This window comes from Aspergillus oryzae, chromosome 3 (genome assembly GCF_000184455.2).
Source record: "Aspergillus oryzae RIB40 DNA, chromosome 3".
NCBI lineage: Eukaryota > Fungi > Ascomycota > Eurotiomycetes > Eurotiales > Aspergillaceae > Aspergillus > Aspergillus oryzae.
In genome coordinates, this window is record NC_036437.1 from 4,193,740 (window position 1) to 4,213,780 (window position 20,041).

General features: G+C 49.4%; 3 protein-coding genes across 3 annotated transcripts; 2 read left to right on the top strand and 1 right to left on the bottom strand.

The window, feature by feature from the left end:
* Positions 1-258: 258 nt before the first annotated feature.
* AO090026000324 (putative dynactin) lies at positions 259-4,382 on the top strand (the record flags this gene model as incomplete). Its single annotated transcript, XM_023236109.1, has 2 exons — positions 259-681; positions 843-4,382. 2 exons carry the CDS (start codon positions 259-261, stop codon positions 4,380-4,382), a joined length of 3,963 nt encoding a protein of 1,320 aa, XP_023090997.1.
* A 517-nt stretch (positions 4,383-4,899) lies between these two features.
* Positions 4,900-10,658, bottom strand: chsE (chitin synthase class Va; the record flags this gene model as incomplete). Its single annotated transcript, XM_001821744.3, has 4 exons — positions 4,900-4,931; positions 4,996-10,235; positions 10,297-10,485; positions 10,546-10,658. The coding sequence occupies 4 exons, from the start codon at positions 10,656-10,658 to the stop codon at positions 4,900-4,902; spliced, it is 5,574 nt and encodes a 1,857-aa protein (XP_001821796.1).
* Positions 10,659-14,303: 3,645 nt separating this feature from the next.
* On the top strand, positions 14,304-19,757 carry csmB (putative chitin synthase; the record flags this gene model as incomplete). The annotated part of the gene is made up of 4 exons (XM_001821743.3): positions 14,304-14,602; positions 14,665-18,276; positions 18,330-19,603; positions 19,660-19,757. 4 exons carry the CDS (start codon positions 14,304-14,306, stop codon positions 19,755-19,757), a joined length of 5,283 nt encoding a protein of 1,760 aa, XP_001821795.1.
* Positions 19,758-20,041: the final 284 nt, after the last annotated feature.

Sequence of the window (20,041 nt, forward strand, 5' to 3'; positions counted from 1 at the left end):
TCATAAATAGTCTATTATCATTGTCAACAGATCCAGATTAAGAATCAAAGGCCGGGCCCAAAAGCGCTAAGATATACTGATAAGATTATCTGATGCCTCAGGCTACCAAGAATCCTTCCGCGCGGATCGCGTCCTGAGGCTCCGAACGGAGGTCCGCCGACTGGTAACAAACACATCAACAACGGCCCCTATCTGACCGCCATACTCGATATTCAAGGCCATTGTTCGCGCAGGGGCTTTATCTCTGAATGCTTGATCATGGCTGATTTAACTCCCGGCCATGTGGTCACATTAACCGACGGTCGGCAGGCCACCGTACGGTTTGCTGGAGCCACTCACTTCGCTGCCGGGGACTGGATCGGCATTGAATTGGACGAACCCACAGGAAAGAATGACGGAGCCGTCCAAGGAGAACGCTACTTCGACTGCGAATTCGGATATGGCATGTTCGTCCGACCAACTGCCATTGCGGCCATTATTGGCCCGCCCACAAAAGAAACCAAACCGGCTGCTAAGGGGACAGCGAATGCTCCGCAGACCAGAGGGCGGGCCCAAACTGGAAGTGGACTGGGGATCAAGAAACCGAGCGCTTTGCAAGCCGCGAATACGAAAAGACACAGTGGTAGCTCGGCTAGTCCGAGTCCTGCAGCGAAGCCTGCGTCCCAGCGGTTGGGCTTGAAGGTATGTACATCACGAACTACGGAGCTGATGGGACTGCTTGCTCATTGACCTAGCAACCGCAGTCTCCTACAAAATCGCAATCGCCGACGAAGCAGCTTTCGGGTGCATCTACGCCACGCTCCTCTATTAGCGGGCCCTCGCGGCCGTCTGCGACATCCAAGGGTCGGCCGTCTATTGGGGCTAAGTCGACATCAATGGGGCCCCCGCCTCCCCCATCTGCGTCGCGGCCCTCCCGGCCATCGATATCTGGAGCTTCGAACAGAACTGTTAGACCAGGTCTACAAGGAACTACGACGGCGCCCGCTGGGGTGGCCAAGCGCCCTGCTTTGCGGCCAACCGCTTCCAAGACCTCGGAGGAACAAGAGAGAGGGAGTCCACAATCAGAGGATATCGATACTGCCGATAATTATGCCGAGGGTGATGAGATGGAAAGCGAGGAGCCAACTGCTAAACCGTCTAGACTGGCTTCTGGTTCATCTCGGGCAGGTGCTGCTCGCCCGGGGTTCTCCCAGACCTCGTCGCCGCGACAAGCTCAGAGTACCGCGCTGTCAAGGGAGCTGGAAGAATTGAAAACAAAGCTTAGGGTGATGGAGAAAAAGCGGACTGAAGATCGAGAGAAGCTCAAGGCCTTGGAGACACTTCAGCAGGAGCGGGATAAATTCGAAAGTATTATCCAGAAACTGCAAGCTAAATACCAGCCGCAGCAACTTGAGATTAGTGACTTGCGGAAGAAGTTGAGAGAATCAGAGGCCCAACTCGAAGAGATCGAGCGCATCCAAGCGGAGCATGACTCGATTCTGGAAATGGCAACCCTCGACCGCGAGATGGCGGAAGAGACGGCCGATGCTTTTAGGCACGAGGTTGAAACATTAAAGTTGAGGGTGGAAGAGCTTCAGTTGGAGGCGGAGGTCCTGCGTGAGGAGAATGAGGAGCTCGGTCAGACTATGAGTCCGGAGGAGAAGTCCAGTCATGGATGGCTGCAAATGGAGAGAACAAATGAGCGTCTCCGCGAGGCCCTCATACGTCTTCGCGATATGACACAGCAGCAGGAATCCGAGTTGAAGGACCAAATCAAGGAACTACAACAAGATTTGGAGGAGTACGAAAGCATCAAGTCCCAGTATGAATCCACCAAGGAGAAGCTGCTTGTAGCGGAAAACAATGTTGAAGATCTCAAGCAGCAACTGGAGACTGCTCTCGGTGCGGAGGAGATGATCGAGGAGCTCGCAGATAAGAATATGCACTACCAAGAGGAGATCAACGAACTCAACGCTGCGATCGAGGATCTCGAGGCGCTGAAGGAAATCAACGATGAGCTCGAGTACAACCACATCGAGACAGAAAAGCAAATGCAAGAAGAAATCGACTACAAGGACTCCCTATTCAATGAGCAATGCCGTAAGGTTGCCCAGCAAGACGAAGTCATCGAGGACTTGGAGTACACTTTGGCGCGATTCAGGGAGCTAGTCTCTACTCTCCAAGGGGACTTGGAGGATATGCGAGCCTCTCAGCAGATCACAGAAGCCGAAGCTACGGATCTAACAACACGTTCTCGTGCCATGATGGACCTGAACTTGAAGCTGCAGGCATCGGTTTCCAAAGCACAGACGAAGACCATCGACATTGAACTCGAACGCCTGGACGCTCAAGAAGCTGCCCAACACCTATCCATCTTGAAACTATACCTTCCCGAGTACTTCGAGGGAGAGAAGAACGGCATCCTTGCACTTCTACGTTTCAAGCGTGTTAGTTTTAAATCGTCTTTAATGATCAGCACCGTCCGAGAGAGATTCCCCGAGCAGACATCCGATCCGGCTGCAGTGGAAGATGGCTTCACGGCGCATGATGTTCTCGAGAAACTCATGTGGATCGGCGCCATCTGCGACCGATTCATCAATTACATCACCAACTGCTCCGCAGAAAGCTTCGACAGGACCAAGGCGACATTGTTCGAAATGGAGCCGGTCGAGCGCACCGTGAACTTCTGGATAGAATCCGTAAGGAAGAATGAGCTGAACATGAAGAAATGTGGCATTGAGCTGCAAAGGTCCATTGCACTACTATCCCATCTGGCGGAAGTCCACCTACCAACTTCATTAGAGACGTTCGCCGACGAGCTCTGCATGCGCTCATCCTTAACTCAGTCATACATCGACCACGCCGCATCCTTGATATCGCGCCTCAGAACTTTGTTACAGTCCAAGATCACAGTCCTAGAAGGCGAAGATGAAGAGCCCAATTTCCTCTTCAGCAAAATGGAAACCCTAGTAACTCAAGCGCGGGGGCTGAAAGTAGCCATGGGCAAGATCTACAAAGCCCTTGAAGATCTCCGATCAAGGTCCCTTGCCCTGTCCCAAGACGTAGCAGGCCCCTTCAAGGAAACAGAGGAAGCCGCCAAAAATCTTTCCGAGCTGGCCCGGCACCTAGGAGAGAACATTGCGCTTATCGTAAGCGACGAAAGCCGAACGGAGCCACTGACGCTGGAAGAGGCAACGAAGAGCATGTCCCAGGTCTCGACCCTCTACGCGCAGCCATCGGAATCAGGAAGCGAATGTAGCGACACAATGTCCTTCATCGCGAACCGACTACGCAGCCTAGGCGGAAACCTCGAGGAACTCGACTCAATCTCAACCGACTTGTCAATCACATCAGAATTCGAAAGACTCCCCTCCCCGTGGATCGCACGAGCCTCAGAACTAAAATCCAACAAAGCAGTGTCTCCAGACGCGGATGAAGAAATCCGACGTCTCAAGAACGAAATCCATGAAGCCTCAACAGCCCTAGGCGTCAAGGACAAGACGATCGAAGAACAAGCGCTGAAGGTCGAACTCGTCGAGTCCAGAATGCAAGAAGCTAGCAAAAAGGCCTCCATGGTCAAAGAGCTCGAGACCAAGATCGAAACCATGCGAACAAAAGAAACAGAACTGGAGGGCATGGTCGAAAAACAACGCAAAGAGCTCCAAGCGCTGGAAACAGAGCGCGAGGAGATCAAAGCTCGACTGGACAGGGTCAAACGCGCGTCCGGCACAACCGGAATCACCACGACTGAGGGCGTGGTGGTCGACAACGCCCTGTCTCTTGCTACGATGCGCGAGAATGAGGCTCTCCGCGCCGAGGTGGAAAGTCTGCAAGCGGCCGTCCGCTTCCTGCGTGAAGAGAACCGCCGGGGCAACATGCTCGATCCGTACTCTGTGCAGCGCTCAGCGGAGATGTACTCTTGGCTTGACGTGCCCCTTACACAAGCCAACGGTAATGCTCAGCATGATAAGATCCAACAGACCGCCTCGGAGAGCAGGGATGTCTTTTCTCATCTTCTCAAGCTAACCAAGGAGTCGAATATCTGCGATCTGAAGTCCACCATGTCTCAAGAGAATGGTAATCGTGCCAGTTGGCGCCCTTCCAAGACTAAACTGCGCTATCAGGTTCTCCAACAGCGGGAGAACTTCGAGCATTGGACTGAATGGCGCGATGATATCGTCAACCAGGAAAGAGAGCAGGACAGACTGGTTAATACGAAGAAAGAGCGCCTTGCTCGTGATCGCGCCCGGAGACACGCACCCAAGAATTCGGTATTCGGTGGCTTTCCGCAGGGGCTAGGACATGGAATGATGGGCCGCGCTTGGGAGATCCTGGGCATGCAGCAAGATCATCGCAAACTGGCTGATAGACCGGTAGAACCTTCCATAACGCCTTCGTTCTAGATAGTACGTGGGATGGCAATCAGAATACTATACCCATTTGTTTCATATATTAATTGCATTATACATTGATTTTCCCTTGTGTGTATGTGACTCGCTGTAAATAATTATTTATTGTAAATGACATTCAAGATGTGCAGTCTCAACGCTCAACGATACATTTCAATCAATCAACAAACACCGCAGAATAAAACTAGAAACAAAGCAAGTACTGTACAACTCCAGATTGATTCCGTCAAGTCTAAACAAAGCGCTGGCAATGCATCCCGAAAGACGTCGAGTGATTGTCATGAAAGAAAGACATCAAACAAAAGCTGGTGCAGTAATGTTGCGATAGTCATAGACATCATAGATCGCTGTCGAGAAGGCCAAAATACGAAGCTGTAGACAAACAATCACAGCTGCGAGTTTATAAGTTGCGACAATGGATATGCGAATATTAAATCAGATAAGAAATTTTTATACACCGTGGAAAAGGTAACGGTCTTCCATGCAATACACATCGAGCTTGACCCTCAGATTAGAGCGCGCCCGATAGAACAGCTTCGGTGGCTATAAGGGTCACAAACAGTTAGTAAGACTCTGTGGTAATATCTTAACGGGGAACATCTCTTACCTGAGTTGATATATGGACGCTTGGCATCGAGATTCACACCAAAACGCCTCTCTAGCTCTTGTTTGATACTCTTCTTCGTTACGGTCATCAGGTCGGCTGTCCGCAGGATTTCACGGATTTCCGCGAGAATGGCATCGTCGCTAGGCAGATGTGAGAGATCCTCCATTTCCATGTCCATATGACGGCTCATCATCTCGGAAGGAGCTAGAGACATCCTGGACCCATAGCGAGGAAGATCGAACTGCGACATTGGTCTAGCTCCAGGGAACCCGTATTCGGACTGCGCAGGGTGATACGACTTGGTACCATATGAGAAGCCTGAAACTTCTGAGCGGTCGTCTCGCGACGTCTGGGCCTCCCAGAGCTCCGCTTGATACTCCTCCCATCTCTTTTTCGGGATAGAGGCGGGGTCAAACTTTCCTTCATCTGAAATGACGACTTTGCGGCCCTTTTCTCCAGTGATGACGCGGGTGTTTCCCCAAGAGAAGTCATCCATGTGCCAGAACGAGTAGAAGGGCAAGGCCACGGAGAATATAGGCATGGCCAGGAGATACACAATCATCCAGCCAATCATTTCCCACTTGCGGCGGAAGATGAAGATGAGGGCCTGAAGACCATAGATCGCTGCGATGAGAACAAAAGACGTCCATGGAATGGTGGACGAATCTCTGGCAAGCCAGACAATCAAGTAGATGATATAGGCGAGCGAAACAGGTTGGATACAGGTACTGAGAAGGTCAACGAAGACGATGAATCTCATACTAAAGCAACAGAAACCACAAAGTTGCTGAAGAGGGATCAGTTCAATCAGATTGTGTACAGTTGAGTTGATCCATCTACGACGTTGCGATAAGAAGACTGAGAAGCTTTCAGGTGCGATCGTCCAGGCCTTAGCTGCAAATAGGAACTTCGTCTTGAAACTAGGATGATGCTTCAAGAGAAGGGTTGTTAAGTACCGATCCTCACCCAGATGTAGCAGGTTCTTCATATGGAGTGTGTCGACGCGAATTTCCGAGTAGGCTTCCACAACCTCCTTGCTAACGAAAAGCGGTTTTGCGGTTTCTGCAGAACGAATACGGTACATGGTGAAGCAGCCCGGCAAACATGTGACTGACCCGAAAAGACTTTCGAAAGCCTTGATCAGATTGTGGGAGATGAAGTACTCGTAAACTTGGATCATGGTCACCGCTGAATGCTTAGCATTTGTCAAGCCTGTTTCGCCACAGATACCGATAATGCGTGTGTCGGCAAGGCAAGAAGCGACGAATCGAGTTCCGGAATCGGGTGCAACCACCGTATCAGCGTCGACTTGCAGAATGAACTCGTAGAACGTGGGATTGACGCCAATGATGTTACGAATTTGGTGATACATTTCCAGTTCCATGGGACTCATGGGAAGGTTGTAATGCACGCGGTTCAAAAAGCGCATGAGTACCATCTGGGAGTCACGTTTTCCACGGTTACCGGGTCGGGAGACTTCAGAAGGCTTTCCGACTTTAACGACAACAAGGAAAGGTACGATATGTCCCTGTACCTCATAGAGACCAGAATAAATTTTACCCATGTTGTGCTGCTTCATGCCTTCGCCCAAACTCTCAAAGCTGAGGGGCTCGGGATCCACTGATTCTGGGACGCCCAGGATATCTAATACAATCCGTGGAGTAGGTCGATCGTTTCCTTGTCCAATAATCATACCATCACAGATGACAACAAGGAGTTTGCGCTTGTCGTCATACTGCATGCGGGCCATAGAATCCATTGCACGACGAAGGGACTCCTCATCTTCAGTGTATGCCGGCACCTGACAAATGATGAATTTATCAAGATTCTCCGGGACATTTTTCTTGCCAAATTGTAAAGCGGCAGCAAATTTGAAGATAACAACAGCACAAATCAAGATTGAGATTGCAAGGATGAAGTAACGCGCGAATTGACATTGAGCTGAATTACGCGTATCAACCTTGCCGACGAAGAAAAGGTTATCCAGACACATCTGCATCCGATCACGCATGCCTGCATCTATCTGCAGCTGTTCCCAGTGTTTACTCAAATCCTGTCCGGGAAGATCTTGAAAGAGCGACACAACCAAAGGATCCATGAACTCTCGGTCGACATTAGCCGGGACCTCTTTTCCGGTAGGAGCTGCGACCCGTCGACCTCCACTGATATAAGTTGTCAAATCGTAGACTTTTCCGTCTATGCTTCCAATGTTCTGGGACTTTTTGGCTAACGTGGAGATGTATTGTGGCGTATAACCAATGTATCCTTTCAGATAAGTCGCCCTCAGTTCTTTCATCTGCTCTGCGAACCAGTCTGGACGGGAGTCGTTGGTGTAGTAGCGGAAATCATGGTATTTTGCGTTGAGATCTCCCGTGCTGATGGTTGTGGCCGATCCGGAGATGTTCGTAGGGGTGTAATCCAGAAGAACAGTGGGATCGATCGACCCATCCTTACCTTGGCATAACGCTGACACTTGCACAGGAAAGAGACCGGTAGCGTCCATGCCGGCATATTTCTTCAAAGAAGATTGCGGCACAATGTCGGGATAGTGTCGGGGCATGAATTTATCAAGGTCAAAAACCACGCCGCGAATGGCAATATAAGAATCATGGCCATTTTTGCCGTTATGAGATTCCAATTCCGCGGCTGAATACACATGCTGTGTCGGACATACCAAACCAGGGAAAGCGACGATAAAGAAAATGGCGACGGCACAACTGAACCAAATAATCAAATTGATCGCAAATTTCTCACGCCAAGCCGTTCGTACGTCCTTGCGTTTCATCCGACCGAAGAGCCTGATGGCAAAGTCCGGAATGTAGAATGTGAGCAACCAGACGATTGCCATCCAGCGTTTGCGACTGCCAGAAACAGGTACTTCATCCACCTCTTCCATCTTCTTCTCATTCCCTTTTTCCAACATCTGCTCTCTTGTCTCGAGATTGTGGAACATATCACCCGAGTTCAGGCCAGAGCCACCAGTGTCAGATCGCCCATCAATATCGCGACTCCCGAAATATCCTTGCTTGCTTTCATCGCCATATATAAAGTTGCCCAGAGACTGGTCCGCCGGGTTGAGAAGACGAACCTTGGAATCCCCATACCCAGCAGTACGTGGATGAAGGAGACCATCACCACCTTCGTCCGAGCCGTCGGCATGGTAGACAGGAACAACACGCTCGCCCACCTTTGCGAGGTCTGCCCAGCAGCGTTCGCTCAGGAAAACACCCGTGCTGCCAACACGAGCTTCATTACCCGGCCACCGCTTCTCATCTAGCACAACCTCTGACTTTTCTTTATCACTTCCCACCACGACGTTGCCTACTTCGGCCAAACCAAGGAATTCCTCAAAGGGAAGGAAAACGCTGAAATCCGCGTTCCTCAGACGTTGGCTGATCTCAGCAATACCAAATGTTTGCACCTGGGCTCGCACACATTTGCTGTCAAATTGATTCGCGATTCGCCGGTCGTTTGGCTTCAAACAAAAGATGAAATATGGATTCAAACTAGGGGAGCTGAGACACTTATTGACGATCTCAAGCGAGGACAGGAATTGTCCGGCAGCACCCTGCATGCCGGTCATAGACATCGCGCTCTTCCGCCTTCCGGAGCTCTTGGCTGTACTACCCCCATAGCTCTCATTGTCTTCGGGTTCTTCCGCCGTAGGTGCATCGAAAGTAAGACGAGATGCTGGGCTGGCTTTTCGCCTTGCCATGCTAGGCATTCTCAAGGGCTTTGAGCTTACCTGAGCTTGCATAATAGCGGTCTTCTCCTTTGGGTGGGTCACTGTCTGTAGTGCTTCTTGACCAAAGAGCTCTCTCACGAAGTCGCTCCGGGTGGACTTCATCAAGTTCATCAGGTCACCGGAGATAACTTCTCCATTTTCCTCCAATAGACCGGAGATGGAATAATCAACTTCACCAGCAAAATGTTTCACAGTAAATGCCGAGCGGGCTTGCTGCGAGACATATCCAGTTCCGTGAGTAGATCCTGAGCTTCCGACAACAATAGCTGGGTTTTTGTTTTCGAACCGTTTCTTCAACGACTCGGCAAATTGAGCTTCCGTTCTACCGCGCCTGGTTTGATCATCGAGGATGCTGAGAAGCCCATTGCCATGCTTCAACAGCCCACGGACAGCATCAGTGTTGTCAAAGTAGCTTGTTGCAGGGACCACAACCTCCTCGCGCTCTAACATATCAGCCTTGCGGTCGAAGAAGGACTGTAGGCAGAAATTGTACAACGATTCGGTGGCTGCATTGCTAAGAAGTTGATCCAGTGTGGATCCGGTTGAGCATGCTTGGGAGAAACCAGGGAAATCAACAATAGAAACGGTGTTGGCAACGCTATCCTCCGCCGCGCATATTCTCTGATTGACATTCTCGAGAATATAAGCCACTAGTAGGGAGTAAATGGTGCGCGCAAGTTCATCAGCATTTTGCCGGGCACCCTTTGGGTCCAGCATCACCGTGACGCGCTCCCGGTGGATGGTCTTGGTCCGGTAGCTAAAACTATTCTCAAGTTCATCAACTCCAAGACCCAAGAATGCGGCAACGCTTGATAGGACATCCTTATTCTTCACTACCGTGACAGTCTCCCCACCCTCGTGGGAATAGCCGCCAGACTCCTCCGCTGATGTCAAAGTAGCTTGTCCGCTGGCGAAGTCTAGTTGGCCGATATGAAGTATCACAGCGAGAATTTGGCAAATCTCGGCTATCTCACTGCGTGGAAACTCGAGTTTCCTGAGCGCTGTCTTGAAATGTTGGAACCCCTCCGCATCATTGATGCCCACCTTTAGCTGAGTTGGATGGCCCAGATATCTCCACCTCTTGTGACCTATTGATGCGGACGAAAGCTTGCCGGCATTCGTCGAAACATGGATAGAGTTATCGAAGCCCAAGTGACTCTTTTCCGCCGCACTTGTCCCAGCTAAGAGGTAATAAAGGACATGGAAGCTTCTTTCACCTGTGGGGACTGACGCAATACGACTGCGTTCGAGTCTGTGGTCGATAATTTTACCACCGATCAGCGTTGGGTTGACCGATGACGAACCGTCATACTGTAGTTCCAAGAAAAGCCCCGCCTTCGATGCCGTGAGTGTGGTCAAAGACTTGGTCGTTGTCAATGTGTCAAAAATAAAGGAGGCGTACGACAATTTGGATGACAATGGCGTCGACGAGAACGAGAGAAAGGACGACAACACATGCGCTCGAAGGGTAGTTTTGCCAGCCCCGCTCTCCCCGCTGCAAATCGTCAATTAGAATCTAGAGCATGTAGGTGTGTATATGTCCAAATTGCGCTTACAGAAAGACAATAGCCTGATTCTCTCCACGGGCACCTAGGCGAGTGAAGGCACGACGGGCGAGGTCTTCCGCCTCGCCCATAGCACTGCCCTCCTTGCCGCCATCAGGGCCCTTTGAAGATGAAGTGTATGTGTTGAGACTGATCAGAGCCTGAGAAGACAGGCGAGCTGTTGGTAAGCCGACATGAAACCTAGAAGAACACCCACGATGTCAGTTATAAATGGAGATACAGTAGATCGCAGAATCATACCGGCTGGCTAAATGGGCAGTCAAATGCGTGTCTGATTGCAGATGGGCTGGTAACGAGGGTAGCGACGACTGCGCATGGGACGGAACTGTCCCAGCTGGCGAAGGCCCGACCATATTATCAATGGCTCGAAACCTCGACGCTGGGGTTTCTTAAGCACCGGTCACAATAGTTACGATCGGTATGGGCGTCTTACGGAAGATCGGTAAGGATGCCGGTGAAGGATATACGGAGGGAAAAAGCCCAGAAAGCGATCTTGCCTGGCGTGTTCTCGAACTGGATAAGGCCGTTCAGTTATGCTGATTTAGATGAGGTGCTGGATGGCTTGGAATGTGGGAACGCCCTGGAATGGAGAATATGTCTTATCAATAGAGAAAAGATAGGCACATTGCTTAGACGGCAAACGGGTCCTCAAACAGCACGCGGCTCGTTGATTTTCTGCGGAAATTTGGTGCAGTGAATGCGAGATGAACAGCTGGCGAATTTCAAAGCGAGAGTGGCGTGGAAGAGAATTGTAGCGATCGTATCTGGAGAATGACTTGCAGATGGATGGAACGATGGTTGAAACCGCGGTGATTATGATTATTACTCTGGGAGGATATTCGAATCCAGTCAGGAAAAGAAAGGCTCAAGCAAAACAGAGGAAGGAAAAAGGGAAAAATGGAAGATGCAAGAATTACAACAAACGCAAAACAGAACTTGAGCAATTCAAGAGAGGTGAGCTTTTCGGGAGAAAAGAAACAAACGATATGAACAGCTTCTGGGGAAAAGACAGCTGAGAGTGAACCAAAACTACGAAAGTCCTGGTGGACACTAGTGGCAGTTACTTTAACTGGGTAAGTGTGGTATTGTTTGAATGGATCTGTTACCATCAGATGCTTGCTTGGGTAGGTTACTCGGTGGGCCACACTTGTCTTGCATTTGTGGTTTTTCAAATTACTCGTCTGTACATGGTTCGATACCCTAGGTATGCCTGTATCAAACAACTGATGAAAAATCAAAATTACTAGTCGGATCAGCACCCGATGATATAAATACTCGGATTGGCCGTCTCGCCTAAGGAATTTATCAGGATTAATCTGTGTCCTGTCCGACGTAGATTGAGTGAGCGGATCGGATTGTTGTTATTGCCAGAGGTTCCCCCCAACAACCGAGGCCAAGTGGACGTAGCGTCTTCGAGCCGACCACTCAGACTACAGTGGAGTTTGACGAACCCAGTCGGCCGAACCTTGAACTTTACCCGTTCCCCTCCTTCCAATTATTCAGAGTCAGTGAATATGAACATCATACCGAAGCTGGTAGGTCCTGATAGACAATATCCTGGTACTACGCGGCACGGTGTGCGATGAACCTTGGAAGATATTAACAAATGCGAAACCTGATTACACCCAGCACGAATTACAGTTTCGGCTCCTCGATTTCAATACCTTGGTTGATTCAAGATACCAGCCGTACGGGACTACATCAGTTCTTCCCATGGTTAACGCCACATGCTCTTGACAGGTTACCGAACGGCTTCAGGGGGCGCTGCGCTAGACATCCCTTGAGCATTACGGTATGCAAGTTTTTTATGTTTTAAAGTTCATTCATTCCGTATAGAAGACACTATAAATATCTATTGCAATCAATAAATGCATGATCACCTGCAATATAGGAGGTCTTCCCTCCAGAGTTAGTAAGTCGTCTCCTTTATAGGTCACAATCATGTGGGCAGACGAGAGAAGGGACCAGACCCTGAGGAGTTTAAGGGGAAGAACGCGAAAAGGAAAAGAAAGAAACAATTTAGGTCGGGTGGGTCGGATCATTCGATTGACTTGTCCTAATGAGGAAAGGTATGAAACTAGGGCTCCCCATCAGTCCTTTGGCTGGTTTTGGTTCCATTTTCATGTTTTGAAATTCACAGTGGAAGATGATGGAATGTGTCTTGAAAATTTTCACGTTCAGGTTTTTGTGAAAAAGGTTATAATCGCTGTGGCCCTGTTCAATGGGATCCCTAATATATCCCGTAGATTACGTTTCTTGTAGATGGCCAGCTCATATGTATTGATCAGTGGACACGGTCGGATGGATTTGAGCACCAGCACATACCTCCTTAACTTCTCACACTACGTACCTCTGTAGGTTTCTTGAGATTCACTAGTGACCGACTAAAACTAACGAAATACATAGGTCGTATGTAATCTGTACAGTGGATGTTCTGCAGAAAAACAATGACTAGAGCCGCCACAGATGCCTTGAAAGAGGCGCAATGATCTGACTTGGTATAAAAATAACAACACCGTTAAGGCGGCCAGTGCCAGATGCATGCTGCATGATTCTGGATACTACTCGACTTACTAGTATGAACTAAACATATGACAACTGGGACACGCCTGGAATAGAAAAAATGTATCGGAGCGAGATAACCTTGATTGGCTTTCCCTGAGACACGGGTGTCCTCAGCAAGGTCGGTTGACCCAATCTTTACGGTATTCGATACGGAAATCTGCTGGCCACGGAGTGCGGGTGAGACAAAGTGTGCCATTTTTAGCCATCAGAGTCTCTCAGGGTCTAGGGCCATGGATCTTACTCTTCTCGCTCCCGCCATTGGCCAAGACAAAAAGTTCTGATGCACGCCACCTGACAAGTTTGAGGGGGGAACCGAAAGGAAAAACAAAAAAGAAAGAAAAGAAAAAGTAAAAAAAAAAAAAGTAAACAAACCCACCTAAGCAAGAAAAAAAAGAAAAAGGATATGTAAAGTGAAAGATTACACTACGATCATGATGTATCCTATGAATCGAAAATTTCCTTTTCAACAGATCCCAACCCCGATTCCGAGCAGAATGTAGCGAGGAAGAAAGGGGGGAAGAATTGCCCATTTTATGACCCAATTCAAATACCAGATATGATTTACTAGCTAAATGTGAGCTACTATCAGTAGTGGGGACCACACTACGTACTCCATTTTTTGCACTCTGCAGTTTCAAGGACGTCAATCAGAATTACCAATTGAAATCAAGCGAAGGGGGGAATTAGCCAGGAAACAACAAAAAGCACCAAGCAAATGGAAAATGAAGTAATTTTCGTATGCTCGTACCGACAGTACCAAGCCATATCCAGTTAAGCTTCTGGGACGACAACTTACCTTAGGCTGGCTGGCAACAAACTCGCATCACAGGCGATCGTCTCGTTCTCTTCTTTCTGTCTGCTTCTTCCTATTCTATCCGCCTTCCAATTGTCCGCCTCTGTTGTTGTTGTTGTTTGGATCTCTCTTGCTTGCTTTTTCCTTCGTTACGGGAGTAGTGCTTTCGAGTGTGTTTGATCTTTCTATCTTATTTCATTTCTTTTTCTTTTGATAACCGAATCGTTTAGCCCTTCGCTTTCGCCTCATCGGTTGTAATTATAATCTCTGGGCTTTACAAACGTCGCTTTGCCCAACACTCGCTGCTCATACACATTCCCGTCACTCGCTTCATAACCTGAAGAATACTACGACATCGTTTCTAACGATCACAGCTTCTGAATTTACTATTAATCACTTCCCCGCTCAGATTGTATTCGCATATCCTTCATTCGGCTCACGACCAAAGTGACGCTAGGACCGTGTGCGCATACCTGGATCCTTCACCTAGGGGTGAAGTCAGAACTGAAAACAGGAAGGCTGTAGTTTCATGCTCTGAACGTATAAGATTCGGTTCGTCGTTCGTTCCATCGCTTGGTTGACGTTCATTACGAGAGCACATCGGTGATAGACCGCCGATTAACCTCGGGGTTACACAACCATGTCAAATCGTTATTCAGTTTACTCCAGCCATTCGGCTGCTTTCTCCACCGGTGGCCGAGCGCCCCAGGCAGGTGGGCAGGTGTCAACGACGACGTTGCTGAATGCGTTGCATGCGCACTATACGACGGGACAACCCTACCAACTCGACGCGGGAACCAGTCTAGTCGTTAATACATTGCTTACTGCAACACAATCGTCCCCAGAAGGCCATACCGGGCCTACAATAGATCACGAACTAGCAGTCCGAGCCTGGGAACATGCAAGGAGAAGAGCAGAGGACGGTTGTATTGTTCTATGGTTAGCGTTCATCCCGAGATCCAGCAGTATCGGAAGATCAACTAACATTCAATCATAACCAGTTCTGCCCACCACTCAGCACCATCCATTTTAGAGCCATTCTTAGCAGCACTACCTTTGTCCACTCCCAGTATCGCCTTCACAGCGTTGGCCGCTCTCCGTCCCTTTTTGACGGCTGTAACCACCTTCAACCCTTCATACTCGCTCTATTCCGCGCTTTCAGCATGCTATAACTTGACCCTCAAGGGCGACATCACCGGGCTATCTCTAGCACTTTCGACATCAGGGATCAATGTCCGCAAAGGATTCCTCGACATTCCTTCTGAGCCGGGGTATCGTGCCTTCGATGTGTTCTATTATCTCTTAACGTCTGCATCGACACCAGCTGAGCGGGAGTTTTTGGACCTGAGAGACGCCTCTTCCTACGCTTTGCTCCGCAAGTCTGGTACATATACACCCCCATCATATCTTCCTACTGCCGACGACGCTGCCGCTGCCGAAGACTTTAGATCTGCTCTCAAGGCCATCGGCATCAAAGGTGCATCTCAACGAGGTCTTTTGTCAGTACTTGCTGGGTTACTCAAACTTGGTAATGCGGCTGGCTTCCTAGTTGACCAGGAAGACCTGGAGGAGGCGTGTGAAGATGTAGGTGGTTTACTGGGCATAGATCCCGAAGTTCTTCTACACAAGTGCTCCACCGACGACAGAGAGGTGTTGATTTCTGGAATCTACGAGGCTCTGGTTGATTGGGTGATCGGAAAAGCCAATGAAGCCATAGCGAGCCAGCTTCAGGCGAGCTTGGATGATAGCAGTCGTGGTTCTGGACAGGCAGCTCAGTGGACCGACGATGACACGGTGAGCATCACCGTGGTTGACCTCCCTAGGCCTGCGCTGGGAAAAGCTGTGGCGATGAGAGGGATATTCGACGATACCCTCGGTATCAACGCTGAAATGAAAGATGACGGGGTCGTCGTTCCTCCAGCTGGCCCAGCCGTCCTGAATGATATGACTGCAGCGATTGCCCAGGTTGAAGTCGATCTGGGAATAACCACTGGCCCTACGTGGCGCGAACGAGAGTATGAACTTGACAAAAAACACGAAGTCCTGGAGAAAGTTGGGCTTGAAGTCGAAATGGACTCGTTTCTTCGGCAGATTTTGTTTACCGCTGAATCCGAAGGAATCACACTGGGTAAGAAAGGCCGATTTGATTTGGCTACCACACTAGGCAGCAGCCGTGTTTGGCATCATATTTCCATTCATCCCACCGATGACTTACCTGAGAATCTGAGCCCTGGTGTGCCGACTGCGGCTTGGTCTGCAGGCGCCGTTTCCCGTCAACTACGGGAATGGCGACTCGCGGAGTGGGCAAATCGTCGCCTTAAACAGATCGACTTCACAGCCGACTTTGACATAGAAGAATTCATCGGTAGATACTTCCGACTTGGTTGCGGGGAAGGAAAAGACGGTGTTGAGAACTGGTTAGTTGAAAGGGGGTGGATCAACGGCGATGCCGTGGTTGGCCATCAGCGAATCTGGGTGAGAGAAAATGCGTGGTGGGAAGCAGAGACAATGCTCGATTTGAAGCCTGAAGAGCCACCAGCAGCAAGCCCTTTCATGTATGGAGGTGGCATGCTTGATCCTGGCGTTCCGCATTACGCAGTGCCTCCCATCGCAGAATCTACGAGCCTTCTAGGGAGCCGGGATAATCTTCTCAACAGACAAAGTACACTGGTTCCCAGTGTTGCTGGTGGTGCCAAGTCGATCGCGCCCAGCGCTCCGCATACCTTGCACACGGGCGGTGATTACGGCTTAGGCACAAAGGGAGATGATAAAAAGTATGACAGCCACCCCTACTACGATGACGAGGGCCGCTACTTAGGCGAGCTTGACCCCGAGTATGCCGACCCCAAGCATATTGAGAAAAAGGAGATTACTCTCGGTCGACGTATATGGACTGGCTTTGTCTGGGCCTTGACTTTCTGGATTCCATCGTTCGTCCTTCGCTTCGTGGGCCGGATGAAGCGTCCTGATGTGCGAATGGCGTGGAGAGAAAAGCTCGTCCTCGTGTTCCTCATTCTTCTCTTCAACGCTATTGTCTGCTTCTATATCATCGCCTTCGGTAACTTGCTTTGTCCAAACAAGGACAAAGTCTGGAACGAGAAAGAGGTCAGTTACCATCAAGGGAATAATGACTTTTACGTCAGTATTCACGGCAAAGTCTACGACATCAGTAAGTTCTGGAAGATTCAACACAGTGATACAAGCATTGAGACGACCACATCGAACATGGAGCCTTTCATGGGTGAAAACCTTGACGCTTATTTTCCTCCTCCGCTTACTCGACTCTGTGGTGACTTTGTGACCGATGAGTCTATCACACTGAGAAACAACGACACAAACGCGGTGTTGTATTCAAATGCCAAACACAGTTGTGGCCCTCTCCAGCAAACGGACCCGAACACAGCACTGCACAAGATCACCTGGTACGAAGATGTCTTTCTGCCAAAGATTGACGAGTACTATAAGGGGTCCCTTGTATGGAAGCGGAGTGAGGTGTCAAAACAAGCAGACAGCAGCTCCCGGTACTGGGTCATCAAGGATGAAAGCATTTATGATTTGACAGACTACTTCTATACCCTCAAGCAGATGAACAACATAGACAGTTACAATTTCCTACCAAGCAGCATCACGGAACTTTTCAAAAACTATCCAGGCACTGACGTGACAGACAAATGGCCAAACAGTGAAAATGCCACCAAAGCGCAAACATGTCTCGATTACGTGTTCTATAAAGGCAAAGTCGATTTCCGTGATAGTGCGAGATGCCAGGTCAATAATTACATTCTGTTAGCATTCACGTGTCTCATTTGTGCAGTCATTCTCGTCAAGTTCCTCGCTGCTCTCCAGCTAGGATCCAAACGTCGACCTGCCCCGCAGGACAAGTTCGTCATCTGCTTGGTGCCAGCGTACACTGAGGGCGAGGATTCATTGCGAAAAGGGCTTGATTCATTGACAGCTCTTCAGTATGATAACAAGAGGAAACTCATTTATGTCATCTGCGACGGTATGATTGTCGGTGGCGGTAATGACCGCCCAACGCCTAAGATTGTTCTGGACATTCTGGGAGTGGATCCCAAAATTGACCCTCCTGCATTACCGTTCAAGTCAATCGGACAAGGTAGTGATCAGCTCAACTACGGAAAGGTCTACTCCGGACTTTATGAATACGAAGGCAATGTTGTGCCCTACATCGTTGTCGTGAAGGTCGGCAAAGAGTCAGAGCAGAGCAAGTCCAAGCCTGGAAACAGGGGTAAGCGTGACTCTCAGATTCAAATTATGAACTTCCTCAATCGTGTACATCATCGCGCCCCAATGTCGCCTCTTGAGCTGGAGATTTTCCACCAGATCAACAATGTGATTGGTGTTGACCCTGAGCTCTATGAATACTGCCTGATGGTGGATGCGGATACAAGTGTCCGAGAAGATTCACTCAATCGCCTGGTCGCTGCCTGTGCTAATGACGCTCGTATTGCCGGTATCTGTGGTGAGACAAGTTTGCAAAATGAGGAACGAAGCTGGTGGACCATGATCCAGGTTTATGAGTACTACATTTCTCATCATCTCTCAAAAGCATTCGAATCTCTCTTTGGCAGTGTAACTTGTCTTCCTGGATGGTAAGTACAACACAACATTGCAATATACATCACGCAGATGCTGACTCGTACAGTTTCTGTATGTATCGCTTGAGGACGGCGGACAAAGGCCGGCCCTTGATCATATCAGACAAGGTTATCAAAGAATATGCAGACAACGACGTGGACACGCTGCACAAGAAAAATCTGCTTTCTTTGGGTGAGGATCGTTACTTGACTACATTGATGACGAAGCACTTCCCTACCATGTCCTACAAATTCATCCCGGATGCCTACGCTAGCACCGCCGCCCCCGAGACGTTCTCCGTCCTGCTGTCTCAGCGACGTCGCTGGATCAACTCCACTGTCCATAACTTGGTGGAACTCGCTGCTCTGAAAGACCTCTGCGGCTTCTGCTGCTTCAGTATGCGCTTTGTCGTATTGGTCGATCTTCTTGGAACTATCATCCTCCCAGCTACCTGCGTCTACTTGGGTTACCTAATCTACAGTGTTGCCAGTGGTGGGCCAATTCCAATCATATCTATCGCCATCTTGGCTGGTGTGTACGGCCTCCAGGCGATTATCTTTATTGTGAAGCGGCAGTGGCAGCATATTGGTTGGATGATCATTTATATCTGTGCCTATCCGATCTATAGTTTCGTTCTGCCGATGTATTCCTTCTGGAAACAGGACGACTTCAGCTGGGGTAACACTCGTGTTGTTCTTGGAGAGAAGGGAAATAAGCGAGTTGTTGCAGTAGAAGATGAACCATTCGACCCTCGCAGTATTCCTCTCCAGCGCTGGGACGATTACGCTCTTGCCAATAATCTGCCTGGCCGCCGTGGAGATTATAACATGAGCCAGGAGAAATTCTACGGAGGTCAATATGGAGATATGGGCATGGAGATGGATGATATGCATTCCCAGTATTCCTCGGTCAAGCCTGCATCCACAATCTTAACCGGATTTCCAGGAGCAGGCCGGAATGGTAGTCCTTACATGCCGCCGCAGTCGCCCGCCCCGTTCGGTGGAAATACCCCAGGCAACAGGCATTCGCACCTGTCCAGCTTTAGTCGGTATACCGATATGCCGCTTCAGCCAGGGCACCAGTCTCGAAACCTATCGGTGGGAAATCTCAGCCAATTCCAGGATCCGTCGAACCGGCATAGCGTGGGACTCATGCAGAGCACTGACAATCTCCTGGGGGTTCCCCGGCCAAACTCTCGGAGCCCTGTAGGCGGTTATACCTCCCGGCCTCAAAGTGCGTTTGACTTCCGCGGAAGTGGTGGGCCTGATGAAATGGCCATCACGGATGCTATTCGTAGCTGCCTGGCCGAAGTGGACTTGGACACTGTAACGAAGAAGCAAGGTGAGCAAATGAATACAGCCGTGTGATGAGATACATGCTAACTAAACTAACCACAGTTCGCGCATTGGTCGAGCAGCGGCTTCAAGCGACATTGACCGGAGACAAGCGAGCATTCCTCGATCGCCAGATTGACCAGGAATTGGCAAATATGTAAATTTGTAGAGTGTTTTCTCTTCCTTGTTTGTTCTTGCACCCGGTACCTTAATACATATATTCGTGCGGGAAAATGTTGATATTTCGGCTTGGCATGCATGGCGTTTGGGATGATCTGAAGCATTCAGCGAATTTGAACGAGTGTAATAGTTGTTTATGAGAGTTGGAATGTACTCTGGGTGTTCACCTGTACATGGAGCATACTAATGTTGTCGGACAGCATCTAATGATGAATTTGCAACATGCATGTGTTATACATGGTAGATTATAGAGATCTGGAATATT